Source organism: Amblyomma americanum, chromosome 1 (assembly GCF_052857255.1).
Source record: "Amblyomma americanum isolate KBUSLIRL-KWMA chromosome 1, ASM5285725v1, whole genome shotgun sequence".
NCBI classification, from domain to species: domain Eukaryota; kingdom Metazoa; phylum Arthropoda; class Arachnida; order Ixodida; family Ixodidae; genus Amblyomma; species Amblyomma americanum.
The window spans coordinates 137481930-137498826 of NC_135497.1; the positions used below are offsets into that span (position 1 = coordinate 137481930).

General features: G+C 44.3%; 1 protein-coding gene across 1 annotated transcript in view; it reads right to left on the minus strand.

Annotated features, from left to right (window-relative positions):
* The window catches only part of LOC144113724 (nucleolar protein 9), a 32090-nt gene extending 20955 nt beyond the window's left edge, over nt 1–11135 (minus strand). The window contains exons 1-5 of the mRNA XM_077647006.1: nt 10521–11135; nt 9902–10143; nt 4162–4347; nt 2207–2378; nt 1152–1250 (exon numbers count right to left, since the gene is read on the minus strand). Coding sequence (XP_077503132.1) covers nt 1152–1250; nt 2207–2378; nt 4162–4347; nt 9902–10143; nt 10521–10791 — 970 coding nt within the window. The 5' untranslated portion in view covers nt 10792–11135. The remainder of the gene's footprint in view (nt 1–1151; nt 1251–2206; nt 2379–4161; nt 4348–9901; nt 10144–10520) is intronic.
* Between the last annotated feature and the right edge of the window lie 5762 nt (nt 11136–16897).

Consider the following 16897-nt stretch of genomic DNA (forward strand, 5'->3'; position numbering starts at 1 on the left):
CCTAGACGTGCAAACAAGTAAATGAGATCTAGCCGCCGCGGTGGCTGAGTGGTTATGGCGCTCGGCTGCCGGCCCGAAAGACATGGGTTCGATCCCGGCCGCGGCGGTCGAATTTCGATGGAGGCAAAATTCTAGAGGCCCGTGTGCTGTGCGATGTCAGTGCACGTAAAAGAACCCCAGGTGGTCGAAATTTCCGGAGCCCTTCACTACAGCGTCCCTCATAGCCTGAGTAGCTTTGGGACGTTAAATCCCCCATAAACCATAAGTAAATCAGATCCACAAAGGACCTGACTGATTTGTCCTTAGCAAACGCAACAAATTTTGTCCTTTTAATAGTTAGCTTTAGTATAGCATGATGTGCAGTGGCGAGCACTAAATGCTAACCGAGACTTGCTAAAATCTGAGTTTAGCGTGCCTGGCCCTTACGTACACTAGGAGATTAGCGTTTACAAGATGGTGACATCCAGGTCGCCTGCATCAGAGTGCATTCATCATTGTTAAGTGTTTTCTGGCATGCTCATACCTATAAATGACGCATGAGACTTTCGCTTTGCCCCATCTCACTTACAGCACAAAGAAAGAGTGATGAATTTACCCTTTTTAATTTTGTTTGGCTGCTACAGAGTCCCTAAGCCTAACAAGCTGCGTAGTTTTCAAGCAGATCGCTTTGCTTTGGATTCAGCCAGGCCGACCTGGCTACCGGCCTCGTACGACTTGGCTGCTCCTGGCTTAGGTGTAAAAAAAAAGCTGAAAATACTTTATTTCGGCACCAGATGTTGTTACTGCGGTTTATATTTGAGTGTGCGCACGCTAAAACTAAAAGCGCTGGTGTTACACATAGTGTAACATACCGCAAAGTGCTAGCATAAAGCATATGTAGGCGCTAGTACACTCTACTAAAACTATCTAATGGCACAAGTGCTTGAGCATTAGTTCCCGAAAAAGGCCAGCTAAATTAAAACACAATGTCATACAACTGCAAAATTGTAAGAATCATGGAAGTTCCATTGCATAAGAGACTCAGCTACTGTGGACCAGTGAAAATATAATGAAAACCTAATCTGAAGCTACAGCAGAAACTAAAAAACTTCTTAGGCAATTGGTGCATTGAAGAAAGCAGAAGTCATTATGAAGATACAAAATGCACTCACCTAACAAGTCAAAGGTTTTTATAGTATTAACATAAGTTCTGAAGAGTTCGTAAAACCCATCAGGGATATCAACAACTTCAAGTGCTTCTTTCGGAGCTTCTGTGGCAAAAACAAAACATAAGCTATAGCATAGCACACTGTATCAGTGCACTGATGTACATTTGAAATTTCAGCACCCTTGTGCATTTTTACAAGTTAACAGTCAGCATGAATGGCTCCTGACGTGCGCATGGTTCATGAATTCGCCAAGTTGTCACCTCCAAGCATTACAGAGACAGATGCTGCATTCTCTGGACAGCAATAAATAGGCATCAACTAGTGAAGCCTGCCACTGAGCAGACCCATACATTGTTCATGTTTGCGAACTTACTCACGAGTAATATATTTTACTACCCCGGTGGTGAGCAGCAAAAACACAGAGGTAAGTTCAAATTCCAAAAAATTTGTACATGAAATTGTTCCAACTGACATAAAAAACTTAACATGGCATTGCAGGAGTAAGACAACCAGCACCTTCAACTGTGGTAGAGCCAAAGCTTAGCTTGGACTCCTGATCATGCAGCACCAGCACCGTTAAGTTCCCAGGTCACTACATTCATGCACAAAGTAGGCACAGGGCATCATCGTAACATAGTCATCGCTGCCTCTTGCTAGTTTCAGAATTAAAGGCAGGAAGGAAGAATCCCACTACAGCTGTGCGCAGCCAAATTAATGCAGCTTTTTTACCAAGAAACATGTAAATGTGTGGGCAGTGCTCGTGGGCACTTTAGCCAAGGAACTCATGCGACAAATGGCAGCTTGTGGTAGACTGCTGAAGTACAATCTTCTTTATATAAGCCCCTCTGATGTTACAGACTACAAATGCAACGATTGGGATGATGAAAGCATTCATCTGCTGCCTTGCTGACTATCAAGGCACACACTGCTATTTTATTTAATCTTACATTCGAGCTTGCTTAATTAAATGATTACATACAAAAAAGGCTTGGTAGCACTTTTTAAAAATATATTCGAGCTCAGAAAAAAAAAAAAGTTAAAGAACCAAGTCACCACACCTGTTTTCTGTTTCTTCTTAAAAGTCTGCGGTCGTGAAAGATGCCTCTCCACATAACAACCTCCCAGTACCTGAACAACGCTGCGGATCACGTGAGTGGGCACTCTGCTGTAGACAAACTTTTCTATATTTTCTAAGCAGAAGCGCCCCACAGCAAGTACCCAAAGGACGACCTGAAAGTAAATAAATAAATAAATAAGAATGCCTACATGACATCTCCCAAATATAACTGAAGGCTGGACAGCTTCCACATGCTAAAAATTCACTGGACAATTACTGTACTCGGTAATGCAAAATTTCAGCACAGCAGTGCTATTGGAGACAAAGCATGCAATGTCGAATGGGTGTTAAGCCTCTGCTCGGGTGGTGCTTTTCGCAACAGCTGCTGCAGATGGAATGCGACACCATCTCGCCTACCCTCAACCACAGTGCAAGAATATATACTTGCACCGTGCCCCCGCCGTACCCTCCTTGTTTGCTTTCCTCCTTGCACTCTCTTTGCTATCATCATACTTTCATCTCCACTGTCCTATTCATTCACACTCTTGGTTATGCCGGTGCTCAATCCAGGAACAGGCGCTTAAAGGCCCATCCACACTTGTGAGTCATGAAGGGCGTGTGACTGCCTGTCACTTGCGAGTTCCCAAATGTACCACCAATGTTTACACTTGCAAGGGCGACTCAAGGGTCACTCTCCCAAAGTGGTCTCGTTCAGAACAAGAGTTTTCAGGTCTTAACCATTACCAGCAATGAGAATCCGGATGTAAAACAAGCTTCCGTTCACTTTTGAGGCATCATTGATTGGTTAGCGGTTTGCAACTCGCAGTCGCAAAGCTGAAAAATCAAGTAGCATGCGATTCGCCTGTGACTGTTGGTTTTGGTCCAATGCGACCATTTGTGATTGTCGCTTTTTGACTGAAACAGTTGCACAACCTTTGTGACTCGCAGGTGTAAATGGGCCTTAAGAGCTGCACTCTAATATGATGAACAATTGCTTGCAGTGCATTCATGCAGTATGCTATGAGTTACTTTACTTTATTTCCTTTTCTTCTTTTCAACTTTCAGGAAAAGCTCAGACTATGACGGCTGCCACTGATGTGAAACTTTAAAGCCTTCATACCATAAAGCATACACAAAGCATTAAAATTGCAGAGTTTTTATCGAGGGTGTATTAAACAGGTAGTGTGAGGCTCTGTCAGATGAAACATAAAAGTAAACATGTGGTTTGCCCTAACAGCATATACTTCTTTGCCTTTCAAACCATAAACACAAGGTGACTAATTCCTCACACTGAAAAACCAGACATACTGATGTCACAAATCGTACAAAAAACTGAAAACAGGACCTTCGACACCCCCAGCAAAATCTCAAAAACATTGGGATTCAGTGAGATTCCAAGTTAGTGAATGCACTGCAGTAGCTGATCCAGGTTCATGGAAAAAAGCTGTTCACAGCATCCAAACAGCACGGCTGGAGTACATAACCTGGCCCACGATTGCCTCACAAGGCAGTGAACATGTTAAAATAAATTACAAGTTCAAAGGCAGCAGTTTCCCACTGAACTGCTATGGAGGCTCTGCGGCTATGGCATTCAGCTTGTGAGCCCAAGGTTGCAGGATAAAATCTCTGCTGCAGCGGCCGAAATTCAAATTCAATGGAGGCAAAATGCAAGATTTCCAGTGTGCTATGCAAAGTCAGTGCACATTAAAGAATCCCAGACATCTTTCACAGTGCACGTGCAGCTCCAGGATGTTGAACCTTGAAATAGATGAAATTAAAATAGAAGCAGACAGACAGGCACTGTGTGCTGTATAAAAGGAATAAGCTCCTTTACAGCAAAAAAAAAAGACAACTTGCAATGGCAAGTACTTAACAGCAATTTAAGCAGAGCAAGCTAGTCAAAAAATTCTGATGTTTCGCATGATATGAAACACACCCAAGACAAAACAAACTTACATTGTCATGACAGCCAGTTGGTACCTGAATTTGAGAACCTTCATCAATTGACGAGGCATCCAGATGAGTTGCTGAGTGTTTTTTCCTATCCACCAGCTTGTCCCTAGCAGAATAAGAGCCATGCCTATGCTGTTGGTTCCCACCATTTGCTTCAGCATCTGTGTGCTCTTGCTCAGATGTAGCATACTGTTAGGAGTAACAAGAAATAAAATATTTCAGTAAAATTAAAACAAAAACATATTTGTGTCACTGAATGCAAGCACTAGATGCCAAGCTACACCAATATCTTCAATGTACTGTATTTTGTCTTTCCTTTAATCTTGTTCATACAAGTCACTATTCAAGTTATGTGACCAAAAGATGGAAATTTTTGCACAACAGTACCTGAGCAGAGAATTACATGCCAAAACAATCAACACCTTGTGACCACTGTGCCTAGCCGTAGGTTTAGAGATGTCACCTTATAGAGTATACACAATAGCACTACTGGATGCACCAAGTACTGCTAGAAAGAAGATACACTACAACAGGGGTTCTCAAACTTTTTTGCCTCGAGAAACCCCAACAGCCTTCAACATGTATCAAGGAACCCCCTTCCTCTCTCCCGTCACAAGCGGTCAGTGTTGCTTGTAAATGGGCCCTCTATGGCTTTTTTTTACTGCTTTGTTCCCTTTTGTAAGTATCTGTTTGTTTTCTTGCTTTCAGCAATCAGTTTTTTATTCAATGCCCATCTCTCACTCATGTTCAGACCTTTAACCTCCAAGATAAAAAAAAAGCAGAAAACTAGTCACATGAAAAATGTTCCCCTGCATTGGAACACTGGACTATAGTCAGATGCAACTCAAGAACAAAGCGGCAACTGCCCAACAGAGGCCCTCCGGCCAACAGCATCCGTCGATTTTCATGACTTCATACTTAATCCCCTTGGACCTGCTAGCATGACATTGCAGGGAGTGTTAGACGAATGGGGATTAACCTGGGCTTAATCAGATTAACCACCATGTTACGAAAATCAGTAGAAGTCATTGGCTGGAGGGCCTCCTTTGAGGAGCACTTGGCACTTCATTCTTGAGTTGTACCTGACTATAGCTTGGCTGCACACAGAATCACGACGCCTCGTCCAGCTTGCACTGGGTGCTCCTCGCATCAACGTGGCGTCGACCCCCCCCCCCCCCCCCCCCTTCCCCAATTTCGACAGATAGTGGCTTTCCGGCGAAAATGGGCTTGCCAGCGGCAAAACTTCGTCCCAGCGCCGCTGATGCACTATAGTGATGCCATCGAACTGCCCGGAAAAACGTCCGATGAGACTCCCATGCTTTTTTTTTTCTTGTCTCGGCTGGGCTAGCTTGGCGGTGTGGCCCACACTTTCAGTCGCCACGCATACGAGTGCACGTAACACGCGTCGCGTCACCTTGTGCACCACGCCCCTTCCACACCATCCTGCCGGTGTTCCAAACGTACTGTGGCTGGTCCGTATGGGCCCGCAAGAAGTATACTGAAAAAGGGGTACATGCAAGTGTGAGTGCTCGCGGAACCCACAGAAGCAGCCCTTGGAACCCCTGGGTTTTGCAGAACCCGGTTTGAGAACCCCTGCACTACAAGCTTCGTTGTGTGACAAGCAAAATGTCAGACTAAAAATAAAGGGCACTGTGAGCTCATTTGGCTCTACAGTATTGGGAATGGCCAAAAGCATTTTGGAGCAGGCTTTGTGGCAGGCAAAAATGCAATTTAGAGCAGCTTCCTCATTGTCTGTAGCAGGATCCTGATAGCGAAAAAGGTAAAAATGAAAATACAGAGGATGTTTCAACCAACTTGCGCCAGGGTTTAAAAAATGACAACATGCTGCACAAAGATTTGAATGGTGCAGGGTTGTAGGCAGTCGTCTTCGCCAGGTCTGGATATTTTTTTTTAAATGTGCCCAAATTTACGTATTGTTCAACAAAGAAAAATGAATGAAATTTTGTATTGTTAACATTGCAAAAGTCACAGAGAATGTTGAGAAATACCCATTTTCATCAAATACCAGTTCTCATCAATATCACTTTCTAGCCTGGTTTTTTTTTTTTGAAACTAAGCTTGCGAGATTTTCATTAGCACGTGACTGCGCTCCTGTGTCGTGATGTTAGCACTCTCAAACGCACTCCGATTGAACAAACTCGATTAGGGAAAGCCATGATGAATGAATGGGACGTCGGTAATAGCGACTGTTCCTCGATGAGCGCAGCCATTTTGCTTCATTAGAACTATGATGCTGCAGCAGGAGTGCAATCACATCGTCTCCATTTATCGTTTCCATTTCACAGCATGGCACAAGTTTCTTGCAGTCTAATAAAACCATGCCTCATGCCTCTCACAGCTGTTTGGACTTCCTCGCACCGTAGCTGTACTCAAGCTTGTGTGGCAGACAATATCCAGGAATGACACAAGCTCGAGATCATGCATGCACAAAGTGACAATGTTAGCGGGACAGTACTTGCAACACTGCCAAAGTAGAAGTGCAAAACACGCTCGCGCCGTGTACCAAAAGTAAGTGGTTAAGGGCTAGAAAGCGAAACGGGATGCAGTTGGATTCTGTCGGTCATCTTTCGCATCACGCATTGAGAGAAGGAACCAGGGTCGTGCCTCTGCACATTAGGCAGCAGCCTCAGCCTCTTCATATTCACCACTGCTGTTCGTTGCTGGAATAGTATTTTGATGCAACCTTGATGCAATTTCATCAAAAACCACCAATTTGTAGCATCAAGTAGCAGGTTGGTGCAATTGGTAGTTTGGCATAGCATTCACACCCCTGGCTCTAGCGTAAAGGATGTTGTGCTCATTTTCAGCCGTCTTTCACAGCACTTCACTGCGCAGTCACAATAGTTATTTCGTTTTGTAAAATATTTCATTACGTTAAAACACCAAACTAAAGCCAACATGGATTTCTTGGTTCACTACAAGTTGAAAGACATCAGCTTGCAGTTACTGGCGCTAAATAATTTGTTTATCAAATAAGACTATAAAAAAATGGACTTTTTTATTTCACAGAATCAAATCCTCCTCAAATGTTCACACAGCAGTTTATTTCTGCCAGGTTAATTTTTTCACCTAAAGTGACAGAACTCCACTGCAATTAATCATACGCTACAAGAAGTGAGTCATGATCTAATTTAAGAGCAGACTATGCTTCAAAAATAACGATTTTTAATAAATATATATCAAAAAAGCCATGAGCAGTCCTTGGAGACGCATAGCCAGAACTCCATCAACCAAACACTACCTTGCAAACCTTTTGTTTACATCTCACCGCAGCTGTCATGAACCACAGGAAACTGAAATGAGTGTTATAGCAAACTCGCACAACCATGAAAGCCACCTCCAAAAACATAGCAAACACAGTGAATGTGTCACTGCCTCAATGGCTTATATTCACCTCTGACAGAGAGCAAACTTTAATTAAATAGGGTTTTGCACCTGCACTATGTTTACATATAACATATTTTTCGAAGCTCAAGACACTGGGGTTGAAGCTCTGAACGGAAAAAGCAAGCATGTAAGCCCCAGAAAAATGAAATGTCTCTGGATAAATGAAAATTGTTTATCCTATGATTTCTATGCAATCTAACTTAATGTTTGCAGCTTAATTCTAAATCACAGGAAATGTTGCAATTGCAGGGCCTAACTTGAATCATTTTAGGAAACACAAGGCTAGCTTCTCTTACTGTAACTGAAAAATCAAAGGTTTTGTATTAAATAAAGCATGAAACACTGATTTACAGCAAGTAATGCAGAAATGGAACGTTAAGTTAATGAGAGCCAAGGAGAACATTGATGCTGCAGTTGGGAGCAACACCCATACTAGAGAACTGTTTTTCAGGGTAGCTGAACACACTGATATTAACATTTATGCACCCTCCATTGCCTCCTAGCATTTGACATCCCAAACACATGAACCATGTCGGGATCCAATCAGCGCTGCACGACAGAAGCAGACAGACATGAACGCACACCGATAGGAGTTCCTCAATGAAGGAATGTTCATTTTTCCAAACAGGAAATATAAGCACAGTTTGTGCATTTTTCGACACGAGATAGGTTGATGTGGTTTCATTATTACAAGGTCAACATATCCTGCGTCAAAAAAATGCACAAACTGCACTTGTATTTCCTGCTTGGAAAAATGTTTGTTTCACCATTAATTGGGGCAAGCGCATTGCAGAAAAGCCAACTTAAGAATCAGGAAACTCCCCTATTGCATCATAAAAGGTGTCCATTTTAAGAAACCCTTACAATGATGCTTTCTTTAGCTGTTATCAATTCTGGCAAGTGGAATCTAAATATCATGTTTGAAAGCCCACTTGGACATGAGAATGATGAAACTCAGATGCACATTTGGCCGTGGAGTGATACCTTAAGGCAGGGGCCTCTAAAAGTCTAATACAGCTCAAGAAGGCAGCAGTGAATGCTCCTCAAAGGAGGCCCTCCTGCTAATGGCATCGACTGGAAGAAAGGGAGGGAGACGGGCCCTGTGCCGTTGTTCACTGTTCAGGCTAGGGGTGCAGAGGGGTGAAAGGAGGGAATGTTGGAGAGGCTGAGCATCCCACTCCCCATGGCACAGGGACAAAGACCCATCTCCTTGGCCGTGGTGGCTCAGTGGTTATGGCGCTCGGCTGCTGACCCGAAAGACGCGGGTTCGCTCCCGGCCGCGGTGGTCGAATTTCGATGGAGGTGAAATTCTGGAGTCCCGTGTACTGTGCGATGCCAGTGCACGTTGAAGAACCCCAGGTAGTCAAAATTTCCATAGCCCTTCACTACGGCGTCCCTCATAGCCTGAGTTGCTTTGGGACGTTAAACCCCCATAAACCAAACCAACCATCTCCTTCTCTTTCCTGCCTAGCCTTGGCTGCATCGCCAAAAAAAGTTATAGTGCAAAAATGCAGATAACTTGCGAGTACCTCTGTGAAACGGGATTAACTGCGACATCATGAGAACCAGTTGACACCATTGGCTGGAGGGCATCCTCTGAGGGGTATTTGCCACTGCCTTCTTGACTTGTATCCTGCTATAGAATGCACTGACTACAACTCTAAATTTCACAAAACAGACATAGTCGTTGACAAGTGCTGCATGTGCTGTAGCGAGTCATAATTCAGGAGGCGGCATATGAGCATGAGCTGATGTCATATGCTCTTTTATCACCCTGTACATATTAAAATGGCTGCTCAATAATATCCGGTGTACGACAGCCCCTCTATCTCTTCAGAAGTGAACAAAAGCAACACAATTTCTCGTGGAGCAAAGTGACAACAGACCATGCAAGGCTCTCATTCTTCACTGTATGATCAAATGGCAGCTGTGCAATACAGAGGGCAAAATGTTTGTCTAGAACATCCGAGCTGTGTAATGTGGACGTCTTCCAGACTGCACACGAAACATCCGACAATAACACGTGGCTCAAAAGGGGGCTGAATGTGACCATGTGTAGCTACACTTATAGACGTTCATAAAAGGCCATAGACGGACATAGCTTTTTCCATAGACGCCCATAGGTCTTTTTTGTAGGAATGGATGCCAAAATGGCGACCACAGTCAGAAAACGGATACACATCCATAGCTAATTGCTCTTTATGCCTAGCTCACAAAATGTTATCCCAGTACCTCTACATTAATGTTTGTTAGCACGAAGGTAGAAAACAAATGACAGCACATCCATCCTGAACAGCATGCATTATTCTTACTGAGATAGAGATATGTAACTTACCACTGAAGGGCTCTGCAGATATTTCAATGAAACTTCAAGCAGGGTTTGCATGACATAAGCTCCTATGTGATGTGTGCACATCAGATCGACATGCTCCAAGAATGTGGACATGAAGCGGGTAAGGACATTCAGGCTTCTCGTATGCAACAGCAGCATCTGCATACAATGGCTTGTCGAGTCGTCACACGAAAGTTCCAATTCTTTCCCGCAGGTTTGATCTGCTACATTCTCCAAAAAGAGGGCTGGTAATAGAAAAAGGATAGGTGAAAGACAAGAACACTTTATTTGGCGACAAATTAAGCGCCCAGCAAGTCTTCGACCTGTCGCACCAGGGACAGTTGGTCGGCCAGCAGTGCAGACTAAGGCCAGGCATTAGTCAAGTTGTTATAAACAATGCCAGACTGACGCTTAAGTTATGAGAAGTGTCTCAAACAGATGGACTGTAATCTATGCTGTCTCCTCACAACGGTTCATTTGCTGCACCAGTTCCGATTACCTCATAACACGAGAATAAGAGTCATGATTCACGGCTTACACAGTCCGTCAAAAGCAAAACGCTGATACTAACAAAGGCTTATGTGTACGGGCTTCGCTAAGTGGAAGATATTAAAAAAATTACCTTTGTCTTCATCATCTTCGAAGCCATCATGAAACCTTTCACACACCATCATGAAGTACGACTTCGTGTCTTTGTCGACTTGATGCATTGGTGAGAACTGCTGAAAGCTGTTCGACAAATGCGAGTTGCTGTCTCGAGAATGACTGAAATGACCCCGGCTGGCTTTCTCAGGTAAACCGACATTATAATCGCTGCCGCTTCGACGCACTGCAATCCCTTTGCCATCACTAACGTTCCGCAATCGATGCACACTATGTTTCGCAGGCTTCATCTCGCACTTCTGCAACCACGTCGCCAGTACTGGTATGGAATATTACACAACGGTTATGGATCCTTCAAGAAAACTTCCAGACAGTAGCACGTAACACTCACACAGCTTTAAAAGCTCCGCAACACGTAACAACGAAACATGAGCGTAAGATTTACACACTCAACGTTGAGTCCGGCAAACCCTATGCCGATTACACGCACTGTGCCGCACACGTTCACTACACCATAATATCTGCCAGTTTTGCTACCTGCTGCAAATGATCCACGCAAACCACTCCTCACCACCAACGAATGTCAACAACGAACCACATGGAACTGCGTGACCATGTGCAAGTCATGAGCGCCTCCTTATGGGCGGCAAGGAGCTGCAAGGAGGCTGCCCAACACCTAACTCTTGTCATTTTTGTGACCTTAGAAATTATTTGCAGAATTTTTTAACAAAAAAACTCGGATATTTTTGTTGCAAATAATTTTCAATAATATCCTTGTTTAAAACAAAGCCTCCTGAAGAGCATGCCTGAAGCGTCCCGTCGATTTCAATGGGCCCCGAGATTGCCCCAACATTGCGCAGACTGCCCGCTAGGCGGCGCTAAAAGAAGACCATAAATTACAATAGGTGTGAGGTGGTAAAAGGGATCTGGAAAGGGGTGATGGTCCCTACCTTCGGTAATGCGGTCCTGTGTATGAGGCCAGATGTTCAAGCAAGGCTAGAAATTAAACAACGGGGAGTAGGGAGGTTAGCTTTGAGAGCACATGGCAATACACCAAATCAGGGGGTACAGGGTGATATGGGATGGGCGTCGTTCGAGAGCAGAGAGGCGAGCAGTAAGATAGCATTTGAGGAACGATTGAGAAAGATGGAGGAAAAGCAGTGGGCTAGGAAAGTTTTCAGATACCTGTATATAAAGAATGTTGACACGAAATGGAGAAAGCGAACTAGAAAATTGACAAGCAAATATCTGGACAGCAGTAAGGGGGCAAATGAACAATTATCGGTTAAGAAAAAGGTTAAAGAAACAGAGAGAGCTCTGTGGAAAACAGGGATGCTGTCGAAATCGGCACTGGGAACATACCGGACCTTTAAACAGGAAATTGTCAAAGAAAATATCTATGATAATTGTAGGGGAAGCTCTTTGTTGTTTGAGGCCAGGACCTTGGCCAGGACTGGAGTTTTGCGGACTAGGACGTATAGAGTCAGGTACCATGAGATAGACACTTGGTGCATTGCGTGCGGAGAGGAGGAGGAAACGGCTGAACACTTGATACTTTTCTGTAAAGGGCTTCACCCTACAGTGGAAAGCAGCGGGGCTGACTTACCCAAGGCATAGGGGTTTAGGGATAGTGAAGGAAAAGTGGATTTTAAGAGGTTAGAAGTAACCAAGCGAAGGTTATACGATTGGTGGCTAAAAGCAAGACAGGAGTGAAATTTCACAAGACATGGCTAGGTGGCTTGAGCCACCGCCCGATTTAATGGGTTCAGCCGTATCCATCCATCCATCCATCCATCCATCCATCCATCCATCCATCCATCCATCCATCCATCCATCCATCCATCCATCCATCCATCCATCCATCCATCCATCCATCCATCCATCCAAATGCTTTATATGATAAGTATCATGCTTTATATGATAAGTATGGAAAGAAGGCTACAAGGAAGCAATCTAGGTTATGATCTGTCATACACATTAGGCGGAAAGGTTGTTGAGCAACGACTACCGGGTTTAATGTATGCGGACGATATCGTACTGATAGCAGATAGCCAGGAAGATTTGCAAACTGGTGAATTGCTGTGGAGACGAAGGAGACAGTCTAGGTTTCTGTTTTAGGAAAGGAAATGACACTGTAACCTTCTCGCATATCTCGGTGGACACCTCAACCGCGCCGTAAAGGAACGGATAAAGGAGGGAGGGAAAGAGGAAAGAGAAAACTCAAGATTGAAAGTTGGATCTTGAGGAAAGGCATGGCGCTGCGCAGCGGCGGCACACCTGTGGCTCGGCGCCAGTGGCGCATGCGCAGTAGTGCCTAGGGAGCGAGAGGGAGAGAGAGATATATACGCGGCGAAGCGCGTTGTGACGTCACGTGCCTCCATGGAGTACCGCCACGGCGAAATCGCGAGTTTGCTGCTAATAAAGCTTTCGCTTTAAAAAACAAGTGCAACTGGGGCAGAAGTTGGCATTGCTCTAGCAACACGATAGCAAGGCGGGCGAGTTGGTGATACATATTTAAAAAATAACAGCGCGGCAAACAGGGACTTGAAGGGTAGAAAACACAGGACAAGCGCCGACTCTCAACTAAAGTTTAATCACAGCAAAAAGGCAAATATAAGCTAACAGGCAACAACGAAACAATAAAACCACAAGGCACGTGCACTATGCTGGGTCCGAAGATAGGCAACCTCACTGTCACGCAGGAGCAGGGATGGTTTGCTGAAGCACAATCTTGGTTTCTTTCTAACTTAGTAGGTTTCTACGATTTCCCTGGTCAATTGATCAGGGTGTTTATACAATATGTCACTATAGTACAAGGAAGGAAAACATGATTGACACTCTCGGCACTGATCAACTAAATTCGTGCAGCGGTTAGAATCTAATGAATTTAGATGTTCTCTCAGTCGTGTGTTAATACACCGTCCTGTTTGAGCAATGTAGATTTGACCACAGGACAGAGGTATTTTGTACACTATGCCCTCAGAGCACGAAAATATTTCTTATCATGGTTAATGCCACAAGACGCTACAGATTTGTTAGGATTGCGAGCCTTATTTTCAACAATTCAACAAATTTTATTGAGCTTATTTGGTTCCGAAAAAAACTATATTAACTTCTTAAATATGGGCCACATTTTTAAGACCATGTAACAGGCTGTGTACATAGGGATGGACAGCGTCTACCTTCATTGAATGGGTAGGTGCACTCTATACCCAAAAAGCGGACGTGTATATAGATTCTAGAGTGGCGCCTTCTCTTAGTGATATTTTTCTCTCATTCGTGGATCGAAGTATTCAGAAAGGTTTGGGTGGGAAGATGTCTCGTATTTTCAGATACGCTGATGATTTTTTTTATTCTTATTGAAAAGAAAAACAGAATTCTTTGGACACATGTCTGGTGTGATAGAAGTATTCCAAGCTAATTCATATGGTTTGCAGTTCACCACTGACGTTCCGGTTGATAACATGATAAAGTTTTTAGAATTGTGTTTGACTATAGAGGAGGGACACATGTGTTGGAAGTACTCACCACGGGCTGAAATACTGTTGCTGAATTATAAATCAGATCATTCAAAGGTAGTAAAAAGCCGAATTGTTGTTTCATCTTTGTCATCGGCGTTGTCAAAATCCTGTCACCATGCTATGAAGCAAAGCTTCGATGATCAGGCTAAGAGGCTTAGGGATGCAGGTTATCCAGATGAGCTCATCACTTTGGGTTGCAGTAAAATAGTTAAAAAGCTGAAAACCTCGGCTTTGACGCCATCTTCAAATAATGAACAGAAACAGAAAAAGATCGCAGTCCTTCCCTATGTACACCGCCTGTCACATGACCTTAAAAATGTGGCCCATAGGTATGAAGTTGATATAGTTTTTTCGGCACCAAATGAGCTCAATAAAATTTGTTGAATTCTTGAAAATAAGGCTCGCAATCCTAACAAATCTGTAGCGTCTTGTGGCCATGATAAGAAATTTTTCCGTGCTCTGAGGGCATGGTGTACAAAATACCTCTGTCCTGTGGTCAAATCTACATTGCTCAAACAGGACGGTGTATTAACACACGACTGAGAGAACATCTAAACTCGTTAGATTCTAACCGCTCCACGAATTTAGTTGATCATTGCCGAGAGTGTTCAATCATGTTTTTCTTCCTTGTACTATAGTGACATATTGTATAAACGCCCTAATCAATTGACCAGGGAAATCGTAGAAGCCTACAAAATGAGAAAGAAACGAAGATTGCGCGTAGAAAACCATCCTTGCAGCTGCGTGACAGTGAGGCTGCCTATCTTGACCCAACATAGCGCACGTGCCTTGCGGTTTTATTGTTTGGTTGTTGCCTGTTCGCTTATATTTGCCTGTTTGCTGTGATTAAACTTTAGTTGAGAGTCAGCGCTTGTCCTGTGTTTTCTACTCAAGTCCGCGTTTTCCGCGCTTTTATTTTTTAAATATGTATCACCAACTCACCCGCCTTGCTATCGTGTTGCTAGAGCAACGTCAACTTCTGCCTCAGTTGCACTTGTGTTTTAAAGCGAAAGCTTTATTGGCCGCAAACTCGCGATTTCGCCGTGGCGGTACACCACGGAGGCACGTGACGTCACAACGCGTGTCACAGCGTATCTTCCCCTCTCTCTCTCGCGCTCCCTATTCACTAATATGCATGCACCACTAGTTGCACCGATCCACAGGTGTGCCGCTGCTGCGCAGCGCCGCGCCTTTCCTGAAAATCCAACTTTCAATCGAGGTTTCTCTTTCTTCTTCCCTTCCCTCCTTTATTCGTTCCTTTACGGCGCGGTTCATGTGACCACCGAGATATGTGAGAAGGTTACAGTGCCATTTCCTTTCGTCAAAAATGAAACAAAAATGTGAGCCGACGGCGGTCATAGAGTTCATTGGCAGTGGAAACTTTGCAAAGGCCGTTCATTTTCACGGAAGGAAAGGCGCACAACCAGCTCCGCGGGGGTCAGCGGGAACCTCAATCTCGCTTTCATGTACGTGGCGTGGCGTTGGTGTGCAACTGCAAAAGTCTGCTTTGATTGCGTTCCTCAGACCGGATAGGCAGCGCGCCCTCCCTGCTACCTTGGGAGGTTGCATGCAGTTAATGGTGTATCGCGAGATATCGGTCACCAAATGAACGCGGCGGCCTAGCTATTGCTGCAGTGCCGCATGTCAGCAACAACGCTGTCAGCGCTAATGCATTCAGGCCACACCTCTCTCTCACCACCGCGACATGTATCAAAGCACTGAGCCGTCCGAATATCCAGGGAGCCAGTTATGCGCCCTTCCTTTCCTCAAAGCCGTCGCCAACGGCAATGAACACAGTGAACGCCGACATCTTTCGCTTTGTATATCCTAAGTTAGCTGAGCTAATCCATATTAATTTTTAACGGTGCAGCACGAGACCGGGTCTCCTCTCTCACGAACCACTACGGCTGTGTGTGCTGCCTTGCGATCGTATTCGGGAGCGTCGGTGTAGAGCACATCGGATCTACCTCGAAATTTACTCTGTAGGGCCACGGCCCTATCTTTTCGTCTACTTTCGTGAAATACCATTGCATTGCATTCGTGAAATACCATTGCATTGAACAAAGACATTCAAGAGTATGCAATGGAACTCTCCAAGCAAAAATGTGGTAATATTTGTGAACATCTGAACTCATTAGATTCTAACCGCTCCACGAATTTAGATGATCATTGCCGAAAATGTCGATCATGATTTTTTTCCTTGTACTATAGTGACATATTGTATAAACACCCTGATCAATTGACCAGGGAAATCGTAGAAGCATACAAAATGAGAAATAAACCAAGATTGTACGTCAGCAAACCGTACCTGCTCCTGCGTGACAGTGAGGTTGCCTATCTTGACCCAACATAGTGCACGTGCCTTGTGGTTTTATTGTTTGGTTGTTGCCTGTTCGCTTATATTTTTCTGTTTGCTGTGATTAAACTTTCGTTGAGAGTCAGCGCTTGTCCTGTGTTTTCTACTCTTCAAGCCCGCGTTTTCCGCGCTGTTATTTTTTTAAAATTGCTCTAGAAATAATGCAAAATGATACAAGGGTGATAGTGAGTGACTCAAAGGCAGCCATTAAGAATTATGATATGGGAAATCTCTGCTGCAGCCCCCAAAATTCTGAAAGAAGGGCAAGTACCATCAGAGCTAATCTCACTGATCTGGTCCCCGGCTCATCAGGGTCTGTGGGGGAACGAGAAGGCGCACGCGACCGCCCGAGGGCTCACTTTCCGGTCAATCGCCGCTGACGCGCCGCCTCCACGCGAGGAACACCTCCCATCGGGTGACGAACTCACAAACATTCCATGAAATCATTTCTTATACCATCTGGACAAATACGGGCTCACTAAAAGAAAAGGAAGAAAGACTACTGGAGGCCGCGACCTG